General features: G+C 55.5%; 2 protein-coding genes across 2 annotated transcripts in view; one reads left to right on the forward strand and one right to left on the reverse strand.

Annotated features, from left to right (window-relative positions):
- Window positions 1-4,066: 4,066 nt before the first annotated feature.
- On the reverse strand, window positions 4,067-14,517 carry ZMAT2 (zinc finger matrin-type 2). The gene is made up of 6 exons (XM_027888604.1): window positions 14,405-14,517; window positions 10,605-10,698; window positions 10,026-10,149; window positions 8,957-9,030; window positions 6,976-7,121; window positions 4,067-5,536 (listed from the first exon to the last, which is right to left on the reverse strand). Exons 1-6 carry the CDS (start codon window positions 14,420-14,422, stop codon window positions 5,393-5,395), a joined length of 600 nt encoding a protein of 199 aa, XP_027744405.1. The 5' UTR covers window positions 14,423-14,517; the 3' UTR covers window positions 4,067-5,392.
- A 59-nt stretch (window positions 14,518-14,576) lies between these two features.
- LOC114059784 (histidine--tRNA ligase, cytoplasmic-like) overlaps window positions 14,577-17,438 on the forward strand; it is a 5,758-nt gene continuing 2,896 nt past the window's right edge. The window contains exons 1-7 of the mRNA XM_027888620.1: window positions 14,577-14,750; window positions 14,854-14,973; window positions 15,244-15,339; window positions 16,079-16,204; window positions 16,332-16,439; window positions 16,848-16,946; window positions 17,243-17,427. Of these exons, the coding sequence (XP_027744421.1) occupies window positions 14,577-14,750; window positions 14,854-14,973; window positions 15,244-15,339; window positions 16,079-16,204; window positions 16,332-16,439; window positions 16,848-16,946; window positions 17,243-17,427 (908 nt within the window). The remainder of the gene's footprint in view (window positions 14,751-14,853; window positions 14,974-15,243; window positions 15,340-16,078; window positions 16,205-16,331; window positions 16,440-16,847; window positions 16,947-17,242; window positions 17,428-17,438) is intronic.

Genomic DNA, 17,438 nt, shown 5'->3' on the forward strand with positions numbered 1-17,438 from the left:
CCCTGGGACACTCCCCAACATCCCCATCTTCTCCGGGGAGCTTTGCAGATCCTCCAGGTCTCCCTTTTCTCCCCCACCAGCCCTACTTCTTTCCTCTCTGTCTGGGAGATCACTCATCGAGGGTGTCGACGCACACGCACCCGACTCCCCCGGGAGGATGGGGAGCTGGAAGCTGGGGGTGGTGTTCTGCCGCGAGAAGGCAAAGCTGCCATCAGCAGCCGCTTTGATCTGGAGACAATTACAGACGAGTGTAGGACCCCGCTCAGCTCAGCCAATAAATAATGGAATTTGTGTGTTGACACAGACAGATTTCCCCCAAACTGTCAGGGAAGGGGAGATGAGTGAGTGAACGGGAGCCCGAGAGGCTGGAGGGAAGGGGAGAGAAGCAGGAAGGGGAAGGGATGAGGAGGGCCTGTGGGAAAACAGGGAGAAGGGAAAAAAGAGAAGTTTGAGAAGGCAATGCTGATGGGGGGAGCCAGGCAGGGAGGAGAAGGAGCCTAAGGAACACATATTTGTAGAGGGGAAGGAAAACCAAGACAGGAACTGTGGGTGGAAAGGGGGGGGGGGGAGTGCTGCATACGCAGCTGGAAGCAGAGGGAAAAAAAAAATCTGAAGGTGGAAAAGAAAGAGAAGGAGGAACAAAGGCATGGCAGTGTCCCCGGGGCTCCCTGGCTGCCTGGCAGATCACACGCTCTCCGAGCAGGGACCATATTCCCGCAGCCCTCCGCAGAGCGGCCCTGACCCCCCCGGGGTGCTCAGCGCCGCGGAGCTGGCGGTGGGGAGGCACGCATGAGTTGGTGAAATGGTGCCACTGGTGCGCAGCCAACAGCAGAAATTTGCTCTGAGATCACAAGTCCCCGAAAAACCTCCTGCGGACGCCCTGTCCCCGCGCTCCCCCTGCTCCTCCCCACCTCCCTCTCCCTGCTCCCTCTCCAGCCCGGAGCTGTTTGTTCTCTGGCTGATGATGGTTTTGTACTTCGCTTGCGACAAAGCAAAGCCTCCCCTGTGCTCGGGAGCCCCACATTGAGCCCAGAAATCATCCATCCTTTCAGCAAGCCTCCAACCTGGCTGCGGCAGCAGATCTGACTGGGATGGGGGAGGCACCAGGGCTGTCTCCTTCCTTCCAGTTTGGAATGCTGAAGAGCCCCGTTTGTTCCATTTTGATCCCACCTGTGGCCTGAGCCAGCTCAGCCCCAAAAATTGTGTGGAGAGTGGCCCAGCTTGCTGAGGTCTCCAGGTCACTGTGGGTGTCCTCTGTTTGAAAAGGTGTGTTCAAGTTTCCCTCCAAGCTGCAGGTGGGAAGCAAAAACCTCCCAGCCCAGGGATTTCCTCTCTACAAATCTCCAGCCTGACTCCCATCCCTTCCTCAGTGCCCCAGAGAGGCTGTGGCTGCCCCATCCCTGGAAGTGTTCAAGGCCAGGTTGGACAGGGCTTGGAGTAACTTGGGATAGTAGAAGGTGTCCCTGGCAGGGGGTTGGAATGAGATGAGCTTTGAGGCCCCTTCCAACCCAAACTATTCCAGGATTCTGTGATTCCTGCTCCCTTCTGCAGCAACTCCAGCACCAGCCAGGGGCTGAACCTTTGCCCCTCCACAGGTGATGCTCTCCTCCGGGGTTACCTTGTCCCCCTGCATGAGGTAAACACGACAGTTTACAGGTTGGGCCAAGGCTTGACTGATCCAGGCAGCTCTCAGGGTGTCCATAGACTGGGAAGGGCAGGAATTCTGGCTCTGGGGTTGTGTGGGGTGGTGCCACAGCAGCAGGTCAACTGATGGAGCGTGAAAGACCCAGAAGCCTCAGCAGAACAGGGATTTGGTGGCGCACGCTCCTGGCACTGCTGTACGAGGTCAAAGCAAGGCAGGAGGGTTTCCAGGGATATTGCCTATGGATGTTGTTTAGCTTTAACGATGGCAGGAACGGCTGCCTAACTGGGGCAGCAGTAGTTTGTGGCCTGAGCAGTGGGAGGACTGGAGCTCCTGCCAAGCTCTTTAACCTTTCGGGATGTAAAACTGATGTAAAGTGCTGAAAAGCCACGTCTTTTGCTAATAAAGTCATGGAAGCAGGGAATGATTCAGCTGGCCCAGGCAGAGCAACGCACGGGTCTGGGCTGGGACTCCTTCTCCAGAATCACTCCAGGTCCCTGATCCCTGACATTTTACTGGGATAGTGGGAACGCTGCTGCTGCTGCTCCTTCAGTCCCAAGGAAGACATGTAAGGAGTGAAGGTGACATGGGCCGGCAGGAGAGGGCAGTGTTAGGGGGGTGCCCAGGAAGGAAGGAAAGGGGAAGAACAGCAGGATGTTGGTGCTCAGCCACTCCATGAGGCCTCAGCCCTCCTCTCCAGGGTGAGAGCAGGGAAGAAGTCTGGGAGAGAGGAAGTGGAGAGGGCAAGACAGATTTGTTTTCTCTAGGGTCTGCTGTGGGCGCATCTCCAAACACTGCCATCAATATTTAACAGGATGGAACCACAGGAGGCCAGCTCAGGCTGAGCATGGTCCCCAGCCTGGCTGGGACACCCTCATCCTTCCCCCAGCTCCTCTGAGCCACAGGTCATGAGGAACTGCCCCATGCCCAAGGCAGAGCCTTCTACCTCTACCCAGGTGCTGGGAACAAGCACCAAACTGGCTCCAGGCACCTCAAAACACTTTCGCAGCAAGACCAGGCAGGACACCCCAGCCTGGATGTGGGAACCATGCAGAATGCCCCTCCCTACTCCACCAGATCCTCATTTTAACCTGTGGAATAGATGCATCCCTTTTTTACAAGAGCAAACAGAGGACCCCGCAGGTGCAGAGCACCCTGGCCCTGTTTGCTGCGGTGGGAGGGGAAGCAGGAAGGGGAGATGCAGAGCTGGGGCCTCCCTCTCTCCAATTAAAACCCCAAGTCCTGACCTCAATGGGCACATCCAGCATCATAAATTCATCATGGAGATGCTGAATGGTAACGAAGAGTCACAGAGAACCAACAGCTCTAGTGTTGGGAGCCACGAGCTGAAGGGTTACCACCCCCGCAAACAGCAGTGGGAGGAAAGGGTTAACGTGGCTGGTGCAGGGAGTGTTATCTGTCTCTTCTCTAAATATTATTTCCTCCCATGAAACCAGCTTTTCATCCTTGGCTAGAGGCAGCTCCCGCTGCTGGGAATCCAGCAAGAGCTTGTATCTGCTGCCGCACACACCACTGCTCCCAGCAAGCCGCCGAGACAAAGAGCTGCACTCCCCCGGCGTGAGCAGCCCCAGCACAGGGAGCCGGGGCCGGGCCTTCGGCCCCCAGGGTGCAGGTGGCCTCGGGATGGGTTTGGGGACGACAGGCTTTACACCCAAGAGGAATCTCGTTAATGAAAGCGCTGCACTGCGGAGGGATTCCCTCCCCGTCTCACGGGGACCGGGAGCAGCAGGCAGGGACAGGAAGGGCTCGGTGACACGAGGTTGTGCAAGCCCGACCACCTCCCCAGGAAGGTTTTTTTGGGGGCTGCCCGTTTCACACCTCGCCCCTTAGGTGTGCCAGGATGGACCAGAGCAGCGGGATGCTCCATGGGGAAAACCAAGGCAGCAGCCACTGGCTCCAAGGTCACAAGCTGGGACAGAGGGAGGGTGCGGGGCAGCCCTTCCCAAGCAGCGCCAATCGAGTTCCAGCCGCGGAGAGGGGCTGGGTGGGTGTCTGCAGAGCTGGTGGCTGGGATAAAATGGCTGCTGCTAAATCTTCTCTGAAACATCCTAAACTTTTAATGTGTATGAAACCACGGCAGCATCCCTTTCGCACCCCGGAGGGCACAAAGGAGCGAGCGGCTCCGCTCTCCCATTCAGCCGGAGCCACGTGCTGCAGCCTGCTCAGCGCTGGGAACGTGGCTGGAATGAAAGTTGCCCTCCCAGCCCGTGTGCTCAGAGAGCCGAAGTCAAAGGATTGCCAAGTTAAAAGGGTCAAACCTCCAAGGACAGCTGTATCTGACTGGCTATATATCATTTCAATAGCATCTTCAACGGGGATTATAATCTGAATTGAAGCGGAAAGACCTGAGGCAATGAAGCTGTCAGCAGGCTAAGATTAAGGAATTAAAACAGCAGCACAACATTACAGGATTTGTTCTAGATGTATTAGAAAGAGCAGGCTAAACACTGCAGCCTTCCCCAGGCTGGAAATTTCATACGAGCACGGAGAAGGGCAAGCGCAAGGATTTCATCAATATACATAAAAAGAGAGAGGAGAGTGAGGCAGAGCCACGAAAACCCAGCCATGCAAAATATAAATCCTAACTGCAGACGGAAATGAGTCACACAAGGTTTGACTGAGGTAAATAAAAGCTGAAATGAAGTGGATTTAGGGGAGGGCAGAGGTGAAAAGACACTGACAGCCAGTAGACAGGAAAAAAATGGCCCTTAATATACTAAGACTGGTAAAATCTGGAAAGTAGCCCAGCCTGTCTTGGATTGCATGATGGAAATGCGAGTCCCCAGCCCTGAAGTCCCTTCCCCCTCCCAAGTTCTTACACCCTTCTCCAGAATTACTTAAAGAAGCCAAGAATGATGGCAACTGCCCATCTAGGGCAGCTGAGAGCTGAGCCAGGAGAGGGGGGAACATGTCACGCCTTTGTCTCCATCGAGGTCCCCAGAAGGCCAGCCCAGCTTTGTGCTGACAGGAGACATCAGCAGCTCCTCTCAGTGGGCAGCAGAAGCTCTCAAAATAAATAAGGCATCAAACTCCCACCAAAGGACCCATTAAAACAATCCATTTATTTCTGGCAAATCGAACACACCTTTCTTTCATTGGCTCTATTCTAGACCAGTCACGGGGGAGATATTTCTCCCCTGCCTTAAAAGATAACGAAAATTATGGGATAAAACACAAAGAAAAAGCAGGGAAGTCTCCCTTGCAGGTAAAACACACAGGAAAGTTTCGGCAACCGAGACTCCATGCAGCCACCAGCCCTGCTCAGCACAAGCCATGAAGATGCAGGTTGTACCACTCATACCGCTCGCTGTGGCACATTTCCTTCCGTTACCATGCTAAAAAAACCTGGACCCCTCCCTGCGCCTCCAACACAGCCCGGGTGACAACTAGGGCCTGGTTGACAAGGAGATTAATCCTGAACCAGGCCACCTGTGCAGAATGGCTGCACTTTATTGACACAAAAATGCACCCAGCAGAGCAGTTCCCGGCACGCACACGGCCACAGAGCAGCTGAGCGGCCAGATCTAGGACACAGAAGGAGATGGGAAGCTAATGAGAGGCGGAGTTTGTTCTGCAGCACAGGTAGAGCATGGAATCACTTTTCGACTCCTCCAGCCAACTTCTACTGAGAGATTTACATACAAGTCCTCCATCAAGTCTTTGAAGAGTTATCCAGAGTTCCCTGGGTAAAAACAAACTGTTTAGAGAAAGAGGAGAGTCCAGAGCTGCTCAGTGATTCTTTTTGGTTGAGCCGAAACCAGAGAAACCCATCACAGCTGCCATTTCATCATCCTCCTCAAAGGTCAAATCCTCCTCCGCCCGCCTCTTCTTCTCTCTCTGCTTCTCCTTCTTGTAGGCTTTGGCCTTCTCCTCCTGCAGCGAGAGACACAACAGCAACACAGTTTGCACCTCCTGAGCCAAGGGAGCTCTTGAGGCACCGGGTACTGCACAGTTAAAGCCATGTCCTACCCACAGCACCCGAGTTGGGCCTGAGGAAATAAACAGGCAGCAGAAATCCTGGCCTGTGATCTAAGAGGAGGACATTTCCCAGAGAATTCAGACCACCCCACCTCCCACCCCAAGAGCAGAGCCATACACACAAGATGGAGCTAAAAAAAAAAAAAAAAAAGCATTGTGAAACTCTCTCTTCTGAGCAAACATCACAAGTTATGCCTGGAATGAAGGCTGGTTTGAAAGCAGGAGGCTGTTTCCTCATCTGACGCCCGTGCCAGTGACTGTGATGCCTGTTGGCTCCTGGCCTGGCAGAGTGACAGCTGCTCACTGGAACAGAAACTGAAGCTCTGAGCAGCTTTGGAGGGGGGGGTTTGGCATCAAAGAGTTTGCGCAGCTCTAATCAAAGTGTTTTGCTCCGTGAGGATCACGAGCCCTGGAACAAAGCCAGGCTTGTACCAGGTGACACCAAGCATGGCTTCAGCTCCCATCTTACCAACTGCTCCTGCCATCCCCAGCACCGCCTGCGGTGCCGTGCCCTGGAGAAGGCTGCACCAGGAGCTGCTGCCCGTTTCCTTGCTGCCATCCGTGGACTTGGCAGCAGCTTCTCAACCCACAGCACTCCCTGTCCTGCTGGGGCACCTCCCTCCTACCCCCCTAAACAGGTGGACCTGAGAGCAGAGCATGGGGCTGCTCCGTGAGCACCCCAAAGAGCTCCCCTGTGCTGAAGCAAAGCTCAGGCTTGGGCAGGGAGACTCAAATGGGCGGTGATTTGTAATCTTGGGTTGTTACATGGCTGCTGATGGAGGAGAAGCACCCATAGCAGCTCCTCAGCTGTCAGAACTTTGTTAGGCTTTCAAATCAACTTGATACTCATGTTTACTGACACCTAAGCCCTGGTTTTAGAGGAATCTGCTGTCTTTCACCTCCTCCTCACACATCTCACACCACAGCACACTGCTCACAAACCCCTTGGAGACTCAAGGAGGCCACAGAGAAGCAAGTGCCACATGGAGGAGGATCCCAACAACCCTAAGAACCGTGCAAGTTAAGGGACAGAGACACGGGTCTGCTTTCAGAGCACACAAGTTCCAACACAACTAATGGGACACAAAAAATGGACTCGTGCCGCGCTCAGTGGAAACCCAAACCACTAAAAGTTATCCTCCCACAGAAAGAGGGGAAAAGGATTTTTCCAGGGACAGCAGCAAAAACCTTTAAAAGAGCAAATAATAAACCAAAACCCACTCATAGTAGTAGACAAGAGTGATAACAAGAAAAAGATTAGGAAGCAGGGTTGATTTCCTCCCAAAACGTGTTTCTGGGGAGCTTTGTTTCCTCAGGCATCGCCCCAGACTCACCTCCTCACGGAGTTCCTTCATCCTCTCCTCGAAGTCATAGTCCTTCTGCTTCTCCTCCATCTTCTTCTTGTTCACCTCAAAGCGTTTCTTCACCTGGTCCAGCGTGGAACGCTCCACCCGCATGGACATGCCCAGATTTCTCTGGTCTAGAGAACAGGAGGGGAATCAGCCACGGTCAGCAACACCTGCAGCCCTCAGCGCTCTGCACAGTCCCCATCACTGATCCCAACTGAAACAGCACAGCAGCGTTTTCCTGCCTGTCATCTGTCCCCTCAAAGCAGCTTCCAGGCCTGGACTACACCCGTGCACAAGGATTTCTTAGGTCAGAGGGCATGGCCTTTAGGGGGACACCAAAACCCAAACCAGCAGTGACCACAACAAGTCAAACATTACTTGTAACAAGACAAACACCAACTTTTCTTTTAAGGTTCCCTATTTGGATGCTCCCTGTCATGTTGGTGCTCTGATGCTTCAGGAAATATAATCTTGGACCACTGGAATAAAAAAAGAGTTGGAGTGTTGAAAAAGGAGCCATAATAGAACTGACAGACTGGCATCTCTTGGCAGTGGGTGATGCTAAACAAGGCATGAGTGGCACTCAGAGATCCTGATTACACAGGACATTCCTCACTAAAGCAAGGACAGGAATTATGAAGCCAGGCTGCAAATTTAGTGTCTCTTTAGGGCAGATTCCCAGTTTCTCACTCATGGGCAAGCCTAGGTTGGAGGGGCCATTCCCAACAATGTCTCCAACCTGCATTGCTGGGTAGATCCAAACAGCCTGTTGACTCCAGCAGCCATGTGTGGGTCTGTCCCAGGGATGCAGCAGCACTTGGAAGCTCAAACCACACACCAGGAACAGTAAGAGGGCTGCCAAGAACAAGCAGGTTTGAGCCAGATTTATGGCCTTGGATCAAAAGCTCTCAGCGTACTCATACCGAGGTACGGTGCATCAGCCACTCTGCAGCCCCAGCTCAACCCTGCATCTCATGCCCATCCACACAACCATGCCAGGATTTGGGATTTCAGGCTCTCTCATGTCAACACCCTCCTCCAATCCACATAAAAGCACAGGGTTTTAACACATTGGGTTTCCTTTTCTGAGCCCTCAGTTCTCAAATTGCCCCGTGTGCAGGCCTGGAGCACACACCTCCCTGCTTTTTCTCAAAGGGGTCATGTACTGACTTCCACGAGGAGCCAGAAACACCTCCAAGGGAAGGAACAACATGGTAAGCATGTCAGTGTATCCTGGGGCTCCTTTAATTTCTCCACGTTTCCCCACTCTCTGAACATGCCAAGGAAAAGCAGTGATCACAGTCAGTTTGAGGGTACAGTCCTCTTGTTCAGGCTAAACACACTAAGGGAACAGACTGACAAACTGGGAATTCTTCCCTCTTGTCTTTAGCTTGGCTTAACACCATCAGCACAGCAGCAGAGACAAGAACCAGAGGGAGGTACAGGACACCAGCACCACACTGCTGGACACAGCTCCAGAGTCAAACTGCCCCACTCCTGCCTCTGCTCATCCTCTGCCTCCGTCCTCACAAGCTCTGATCTGGAGTTCAGGGACCAGCCAGTTTTGAGCTTCACACTTGACTTCTATAAAGAGAAGCTTCCAACCCAAAAACGGGCCAGTGACAGACTTCTCTACAAATTACATTACAGTTTCAGTGCTGTGAAAAGCCTCTCTGCAGATTTTCAGGAGACACTGGGATTTGCTGAGCCCAGAAAGATAAACCTAACCAGAGTACACCATCACTATTTCTGCTGGGCTTATTCCATGGGAATGGTCCAGCACGCTGGAAGGTGCCAGGAGTTAAAGGCAGCACCTCCACAGCTCTCAGGAGCAAACAGTCCCTACATCCTGATCTCCAAAGCACACTCATCCAGGGATGTGCTCAGCCCTCAGACACAGGTGATGCAGGAAGGGAACAGCCCTCCAGCTCAACCAACCAGAGGCAGAGAAATAAATGATCCTTACGTTTTTTGCCATTGATGTGATCCAAGAAGTTAATGGAATCTTTCACCACACAGTCACACACATTACAGTAGTACCTGGCAGGAGAGAGAGAAAAGATTAACCCCAAAGCATGAGACAAACCCCATCCCACAAAACAGCTATTTGAGACAATCTGCATGTCAACTGGGATATGGGACCTTATTCCAGAACAAGAGGATCCCAGTGAAGAGCAATGAGCAAGGGCACATTGAAGATGGACACAGATGCCCCAGAGGTATCTGCCCTTACACCAACACCCCTCCGACACGATAGAAAACAAATTCTGAGCTGCTCTGCAATGCCAGCCACAGCATCGTCCCCTTCCAGTCACACCCAGCCGGGTGGGATGGACTCTGAGACCTGTCCTCCCCAGCTCCTTTACATCCCACAGCCTCTCACCTGGCTGCAAGGTGAGTCCTGCCATCCCATCACCTCACAGAGCAACTCCCTGATGTGCTTTTTGCCCATCTTAAGAGGTGCTGCAAGAGCCCAGCCAGGGGCTGCCCCTCCATCCCTGGATGCTGTTCAGGGCTGCACATCTCCCTGGCACCGCTGGCCAGGGAGACAGTAACAGGCTCACTCCTGAGGTGACACGAACTCAACACAGTCCTTTAGGGTGAGCTCAGAACCCCTTCAGCCTTTGGTGGAACATGATCCACACAAACTGTGGCCAAACACCCTTCTTAAGGACAGGTATCTGGATGTTTCTCCCATTCCCTGTGCACAGATATCCAAACCAGAATCTCAAATCAGCAGCAGCCCTCGTCTCAGTGCAAGCAGGCCTGGCTAAAGAAACCCCAGCAGGCGGCAAAGATTTGCCTCCTTGTTGTTCCTACAGTTGGGCAACACTGATATCAAGGAATAATGTTCAAAGGGGCTCAGCCTGCGGGGTCTCTCCCCTATGTTACCCCAGGAGACACAATTTAGGTGTCAGCCAGTGCAGTCCCACTGCCCCAGGCTCCAAACACTGGAGGAAACCAGCTCCTGGTGCCCCGTGAGGGGTCCCTGCTGTGTCACAACCCCCCAGCACAATTCTGAGACCGTGACCTACCCCCCCATCTCCGACTGAGGGGTAGTTTTGGTGATGACGATGGTTTTCCCCAGCTTGGATTCCAGGTCCACTTTGTAGTCTCGGTGCCGCAGAAGTTCCCTTTTGACGGGCTGTGCTGGTTTGCCTAAAACATAAACAAAAGGTCAAGCCTGACATGGTGGATTTCATATGAAAATCCTTGGTGAAGAAGGGCCTGCTGGGAACCTGGACCACCTGATCCACCCAGAAAATGCACCTTTGTTTTCAAATGAGTAAAGGATATAATTTCTTCCTACTAGAACCAGGTACATCTCTGAGGTACATCTCCAGCTCTGACTCGGGTCATATTCTGAGAGCTCCTTGTTTCAGGGGCTGACCGTTCCCTTCCCTCCCCAAGGAACAGACAGCCAGAGGTTCTCACACGTTCCTTTTGTCCAAAAAATACACTCAGTGGCAAAAACAGGGAAAAGGATTGGAGCAAGCCAGTTTTTTTCCTTCTGGGATTTGACTTCTAGCTGCTCTCTCCCTCCCAAACTCCAGGGATTTGGGAGACTCGCTGCCAGCACAGCACAGCCTGCCTGGGGCCAGCACACTGCTCACCATCTTTCTTTTCTCTCTCCTCCGTGAGCCGCTTCTCCGCCAGCTTCTCATATTCATCCTTGTCCCACTTCCTGCGGAAGTCCAGGTTCTTGGTCTGGGAGGGAAACAAAGTGCATCAACGTTCATCACACAGTCTGATCACCTCTGAGGGGGGAAAGAGGTGGAATCACTCAGCCTGCGAGGCCACAGCAGTAAATTAGGGGCATTACGTTATATCCCCATGTCCTTTGTTTTCCTATCTAGGAATTATGGATGTGGCTTAAGAGAATCGCTCTCAGCGTGGCTCTGGGTACTTACAGAAGGATTTCAGAGCACTGAGAGAAGAAATGAGTTTATCTCAATAGCTCCTGAGACGATCATCCAGGCTTTGGCCTTGAAAACTAGACCCAAACGGGATTGAAAGTGCTGGATCTTAGACCTGGGAAGTGCCCCCCGACAGACACAGCACGGATTACACCTGCTCCTTCCAAAAGTCAATTGAACCCAAGTTGCAAATAACAGGTGAGGAAGCTGTGAAACACAGTCTGAGCTAGAGAGAGCTGGACTAAAATGCAGGAGCAGGGAAGGCTGTTACAGGCATCAAAATGCCGTCTTTGCTGCGAAATCAGAGGCATCAGTGTGGGATTTCCAAGTACAAACCCTGTCTGTCAAGGCAGGGCTTGGAGGTACCAGGGAGGCACAAAATGCACAGAAAGCTCCTGCAGCTTCCCACAGAAACACCTCCGAGGCACTGGGGCTTCAGCAGCTCCACAGAGCTCTCTCTGGCAGTGACCGGGTAAGTTCATGGAATCATGGAATGGTTTGGATTGGAAAGGACCTTAAACATCATCTCATTCCAAATGCCTGCCATGGGCAGGGACACCTTCCACTGGTCCAGGTTGCTCCAAGTCCTGTCCAACCTGGCCTTGGACACTTCCAGGGATCCAGGGGCAGCCACAGCTTCTCTGGGCAACCTGTGCCAGGACCTGACCACCCTCCCAGGGAAGAATTCCTTCCCAATATCCCATCTAACCCTGCTCTCTGGCAGTGGGGAGCCATTTCCCCTTTGTCCTGTGGCTCCATCCCTTGTCCCCAGTCCCTCTCCAGCTCTCCTGGAGCCCCTTTAGGCCCTGGAAGGGGCTCTCAGGTCTCCCCAGAGCCTTCTCCTCTCCAGGTTAACCCCCCCAGCTCTCCCAGCCTGGCTCCAGAGCAGAGGGGCTCCAGCCCTTGGAGCATCTCCATGGCCTCCTCTGGACTCACCCCAACAGGTTCATTTCTGTTCTGAGGTCCCAGAGCTGGACACAGCACATGTGTGAAGAGAGGCTGAATTGAAGCGAAGGCACTGACGAACATAAAGCCTATTTTTTGGGGTGGATTTTCACCCAGTTCCCAACTCCGAGGGCAGAAGTGACTGCACAAGAATCTCCATTCCACCCACACCCACCCTGACCAAACCAGCTCAGGTTCTTCCCAGTGTCTGCCCCACCTGCCCCTCAGGTCCCTGCACCTGGGATCAGTCATGGTTTAACTCAGCCACTTCCCTACTTCCCTGAGCAGATAACTCCCATTTGGACAGAGCTGCATTTCCCTCAGCACGGCAGGGAGAGCCTCTCGCTTTCCCATTAAAAAAAGGACAGATGTATTTAAAAACACCTCCGGGAGAGAAGGACCCCCCACGCTCCCCCCGCCTTCTCCGTTCAGCCAAATCAAGAATCCAATCACAATCCAAAGGACACAAATCCCATTTGGAGCTACAGCAGCAGCACAGCCATTTAAGGTTCTCTCCTCTGGCAATCCTTCAAATGGAACGAACAACTACTGATAGGGATGAAAATGCCTTGGGGAGGCGTAGAAAAATTCTCATTTATTCCCAGAGCTTTCTTAAGCACTTTAAGGATGTCGTAACAGGTTTTATTAACCACCCTGAGCAAAAGAAAAGAAAATATCACAGAGTGTAAATTAACGTTTGGGGGTATTTTCCAGACTCTCCTGCATGCCAGGCATTATCACAAATCCCCCTGCAGAGGGGGGAGGTTTATTTGCTGCTTCTCTCTCTCCTGTTGTAATAAAAGGAAAAGAGTCTTTTGCAGCTCTTTTAACAATCTGCCTCGTCCAGGCACGGAGAAAGAAATTAAACCCAACTGCTCGACAAGATCTTGGTTGGACAACACCTGAAGGGATGTTTCTGAATTGCTCTGGTGGAGGCAGGGGGGCTGCAAGCCCCAAAATCATTATCTCAGAGAGTATTTGCCAAATTAGTAACAACAATTAATAACCAGAAGTGCCCCACAGCTTCCTGTTCCCTTTTGAGATAGGCATCAATGATCAGCACCAAAGCCTATTAAATGACAGAGGAGTCTCAAGCCTGACTCAATCCAACAGGAATTCTCAGCTGGCAGCTGAAAATAAACCAGAGGCCCCATCTTCCTCCTGGGGAGACATCCTGCTGCTCCCCTCCATCACTGCTCACCTCATGGAATCACAGACTGAATCTCAGAATGGTTTGGGTTGGAAGGGACCTTGATCACCCAGTTCCAACCCCCTGCCATGGGCAGGGACACTTTCCACTAGCCCAGGTTGCTCCAAGCCCCATCCAACCTGGCCTTGGACACTTCCACGGATGGGGCAGCCACAGCTTCTCTGGGCAACCTGTGCCAGGGCCTCCCTTCTCACTTCTCAGCAAGTGGCTTCAAGAAAGGAAAGATGGGCCAAAAAAAGCAGAAAAACACAGCCCCTACACTGCTGGCAGCTCTGGGGTGTCACTGGAGGTGTTCAAACCATCTTGGCTGTCCAGCCAGACTGCACCCACAGCACCCCCCTCACCCACCCCATCTCAGCAGTCACAGAATCACTGAGGTTGGAAAAGCCCTCTCAGCCCATGGATCCCCCCTGTGCCCCATCCCCACCTTGTCCCCCAGCCCAGAGCACTGAGTGCCACGTCCCATCCTTCCTTGGACACCTCCAGGGATGGGGACTCCACTACCTCCCTGGGCAGCCCCTGCCAACGCCTGAACACCCTTTCCAGGAAGAAATCCCTCCTGATGTCCAACCTGACCTCCCCCGGCACAGCTTGAGCCGTTTCGACTCATCCTGGCCCTTGTTCCCCGAGAGCAGAGCCCGACTGGCTCCACCCTCCTGTCAGGGAGTTGTGGAGCTGCTTCTCCAGCAGGACAGTGTGAAATCCAGCCGGGAAACAGCCAGGGCGGCCGAGAATCCACAGGGAGTGGGGGCACCGGGAAGGGGAGGAGGAAGACGCCTGCACGAGTCACTGCCCATCCCAGGAGGTCCCTGGGGTGGGGTGGGACCCCAGGGGGGTTAGGGCGGTTCAATCCCCTCAGGCTGATACAGGGAGAGGATCACAGATAATCACTGAGCTGGGAAAGCCCCTCTGAGACCACCGAGTGCACCGTGTGACCCAACACCACCTCGTCGCCCGGCCCAGAGCACCGAGTGCCACGTCCGGCCTTTCCTTAAGCCCCTCCCGGGACGGTGACTCCTCCGCCTGCCTCCCCGACGGGCGCGATCGCGGCGGGGCCCTCCCAGCCCCCAACACATCAGGGCCTGTCACAGCGCCCCAAACCTCCCACCGCCCCCACACATAGAGGGGCAGAGCGCAGGGATGTGCTCGGTCCCACCGCACCGCTCATCCCCGACGGGGCCCCTCACGCCGCGGCCTGGCCGCGGGCCCCCAGCGCGGCGCGGCCCTTCCCCGCCACCCTCCCGCCCTCCCTCGGCGCAGCCCCCACGACCCTCCCCGAGCCCCGGCGAGCGCGGGCGGAGCGGCGGGGGCGGCGGCAGCCCCGACCCCCGGGGGTACCCACCCCGCTGCCCGACGCCATGGCGGCCTGAGGGGGGGGGGCGGCACCGGCGGCTGTCGCGCTGCGCCGTAAAGCGCGGCCTCCCGCCCCGCGTCACGTGCCGCCGGTGTCACGTGCCCGCGCGCTCCCGGTGCCGCCGGTGTCACGTGCCCCGCTCCCGGTGCCGGTCCCGGCCATGCTGCGGATCGGTCCCGTCGCCGTCGCCGCTTTTGCCCGCCGGGCACCGCCGCGGCCCCGCCTCGCTGGGCACCGGGAGAGCATCCCCCGCTCCTGGCCGCCGGCTCTGTCCCGGGGCTGCGGCGGCGGCGGCGGCGGAGGGAGGGTGGTGCCGGTGCTGAAGACACCCAAGGTAAAGGCGGGGATTGCGGGCGGCGCCGGTGGGTACCGGTGGGTACCGAGCGTCCCCGCACGGCCCCGCCGCTCACGGCTTGTTCTCTCCGTGTCCCGGGCAGGGCACCCGCGACCACCCCCCGGCGCAGGCGGCGCTGCGGGAGCGGCTGCTGCGCTCCGTGGTGTCCTGCTTCAAGCGGCACGGGGCGGCCGCCATCGACACCCCCGTGCTGGAGCTGCGGGTGAGGCGCGGGGGGACCCCCTGGGTGCGGGGCAGGACACCCACGGGGGCTGTGGGACATCCCTCCCTCTCCCTCCTGCGGGACTGGGGAGCTCCGTCTTCCCCCGGGGATTCAGGGCAGGTCTGGGGAATCCCCTCGTGCGGGGAGGGCAGGGCTGACAGTCCCTCCTGGGACTTGTAAGGGGACAGGGAAGGATGTGTATAATGCCCATCCGGGGGGGACCCTGTGCCCCAGAGCCACCTGGTCACCAGCCCCCTCGTCCCTCCCTAGGAGACGCTGATGGGGAAGTACGGGGAGGACACGAAGCTCATCTATGAGCTGCAGGACCAGGGAGGGGAGCTGCTGGCCCTGCGGTACGACCTCACTGTATCCTGAGCCCACCAGGGGACGGTGGCACCCCGAGGGGATGGTGACACCCCACCTTGTCAGAGAGTCCCCTTTGCTCTGCCCTGTCTGCAGGACCCACTGGGGTGTTGGACCCCCTTGTCCACCCAGCCTGGCTGTCACTGTCATGACCCCACCTCACACTGCCCCACAGCCAGGCCAGGACCCACAGCAAAGCCCCTCCCGTGGGCTGCAGACCTGCACCAGTTTGCTCCTCTGTACTGGTTTTATCTCCTTCCAGTTACAGTCCTGACCTCTGCCCTGCCTATCCCACCTGTCTGGAGAGGTGTTTGCTGCAGGAGCCCATCCCAGGCCTTCTCCACCTGCACATCTCACCCCAAATATCTCCTGTTCAATGTATGGCTGTGCATTGAATTCCCTCTGATCACACTGTGAGAGGGTGGAATGACAACAGAGGGTCAGTGTTGTCCTGAGTGGGTCAGGAGGAGGGAATGGAGCTGTCCCAGTGTTGGAGGAGCTCAGCTGCTTCATTCTACCCATCCGCAGCCCTAGCTGATGATTTCCCTAAAAAAATCATAGAATATCCTGAGTTGGAAGAGACCCACAGGGAACATCAAAGTCCAACTCCTGGCCCTGCACAGGACACCCCAAAAATCCCACCACCACCATTGTGGTGGAGCAGCTGGCAAAGGGATATGGGGGGGGCTGTGAGGTTCAGCTTTGCGTCTCCCTGTTCCCATCCTTAACTCCCTGGGCCCAGGTGCCCTTCGCTCGCTACCTGGCCATGAACAAGGTCAACAACATGAAGCGCTACCACGTGGCCAAGGTGTACAGGAGGGACAACCCGGCCACCACCCGGGGCCGCTACCGCGAGTTCTACCAGTGCGTGAGTGTTGGGGTGGCAGGAGGGTTTTCGGGGCTGGAGCACCTCCAGCTGCTGCAGAGCAGCGTGGTGTGCCCGGCCAGAGCCCCTCAGCTGTGCCAGGAGCCTCTGTCGCTGCTTCTGCCCCCAGGACTTTGACATCGCCGGGCAGTTCGACCCGATGATTCCCGATGCCGAGTGCCTGAAGATCGTGCACGAGATCCTGAGTGACCTGCAGCTCGGGGACTTTGTCATCAAGGTGAGGCCAGGCGGGTTCCCTATGCCAGGGTGGGAGGCACAGTGGTCGTTGTTCCTGGGGTTTTACACAGCAGCGCCTGTTCCCACTCTCAGGCCTGATCCAGGAGTTGATCCCATCTCTGTCTCCTCATGCTAAAGGCTGAGCTTGGGCTGGGAATGGCAGGAGGTTTCCTGAGTCTGCAGCTGGCAGAGTTCTCTCCAGGACTAACCCCAGCCCCCTGCAAGATTCCAGCAGCCAAGAGAATCACAGAGTCACGGGATGGTTTTCATACCTCTGCACCTTCCCTTCCCGTGTCCCATGGGAAAGGCACGAGGAAATGCCAACAGCTGCAGATTGCCATACACTGGGACCAAAGGAATGACACTGGGGGGGATGTCCCTGAGCTATGTGTGCCTCTCCCTCCCCCAGGTCAACGACAGGCGGATTTTGAACGGTGTGTTTGCCGTCTGTGGCGTCCCAGAGAGCAAGTTCATAACGGCCTGTTCCACCGTGGACAAGCTGGACAAGGTCAGCGTTGGGCTCGTGGGGAGACGCTTCTGGTCTTGAGCTGGGCAGTTCATTGGCCCCTCTCGACATAAAGAGGGTCACAGCAGCAAAGTTGTTGGCGTGGGTAAAGGATTTGAGGATCCCTTGGAATTAAACTTGGTGATTCTAGTGGTTTGTTAAAAATTCCTGTGAGAGAGAGAGATGATTAGCGAGATGTGCAGGATGACAGGGAGCAGAGTTGTGCTCATGTGGGCTGGTGGAGGCAGTGGGTGAGGAGAATGTCCTGCAGTAACAGATGCCCTTCTGTGCCCTCACAGGTGCCGTGGGAGGAAGTGAGGAGCGAGATGGTGGGAGAGAAGGGGCTCTCTCCTGAGGCTGCAGATCGCATCGGGGAGTACGTCCAGCTCCACGGTGAGCGCTGTGGGGTGGAGCCCCTGGGCTTGTTCTGGGGCTGGAGGGTGCCCAGGGCACACACAGGGCTGGCCGGGGCCACCGTGGCACGTCTGGTTCCTA

Source organism: Empidonax traillii, unplaced genomic scaffold (genome assembly GCF_003031625.1).
Source record: "Empidonax traillii isolate 1590-97213 ecotype Southwest subspecies unplaced genomic scaffold, ASM303162v1 scaffold242:size1152717, whole genome shotgun sequence".
Lineage (NCBI taxonomy): Eukaryota > Metazoa > Chordata > Aves > Passeriformes > Tyrannidae > Empidonax > Empidonax traillii.

Excerpts from the sequence above, each read along its gene's own strand:
- ZMAT2 (XM_027888604.1), bottom strand. Across the intron at positions 7,122-8,956 it reads TCACATCAATGGCAAAAAAC|ACCAGAGAAATCTGGGCATG; the intron begins GTAAGGATCATT and ends CCTGTTCTCTAG. Across the intron at positions 5,537-6,975 it reads TGAAGGAACTCCGTGAGGAG|GAGGAGAAGGCCAAAGCCTA; the intron begins GTGAGTCTGGGG and ends CTCTCGCTGCAG.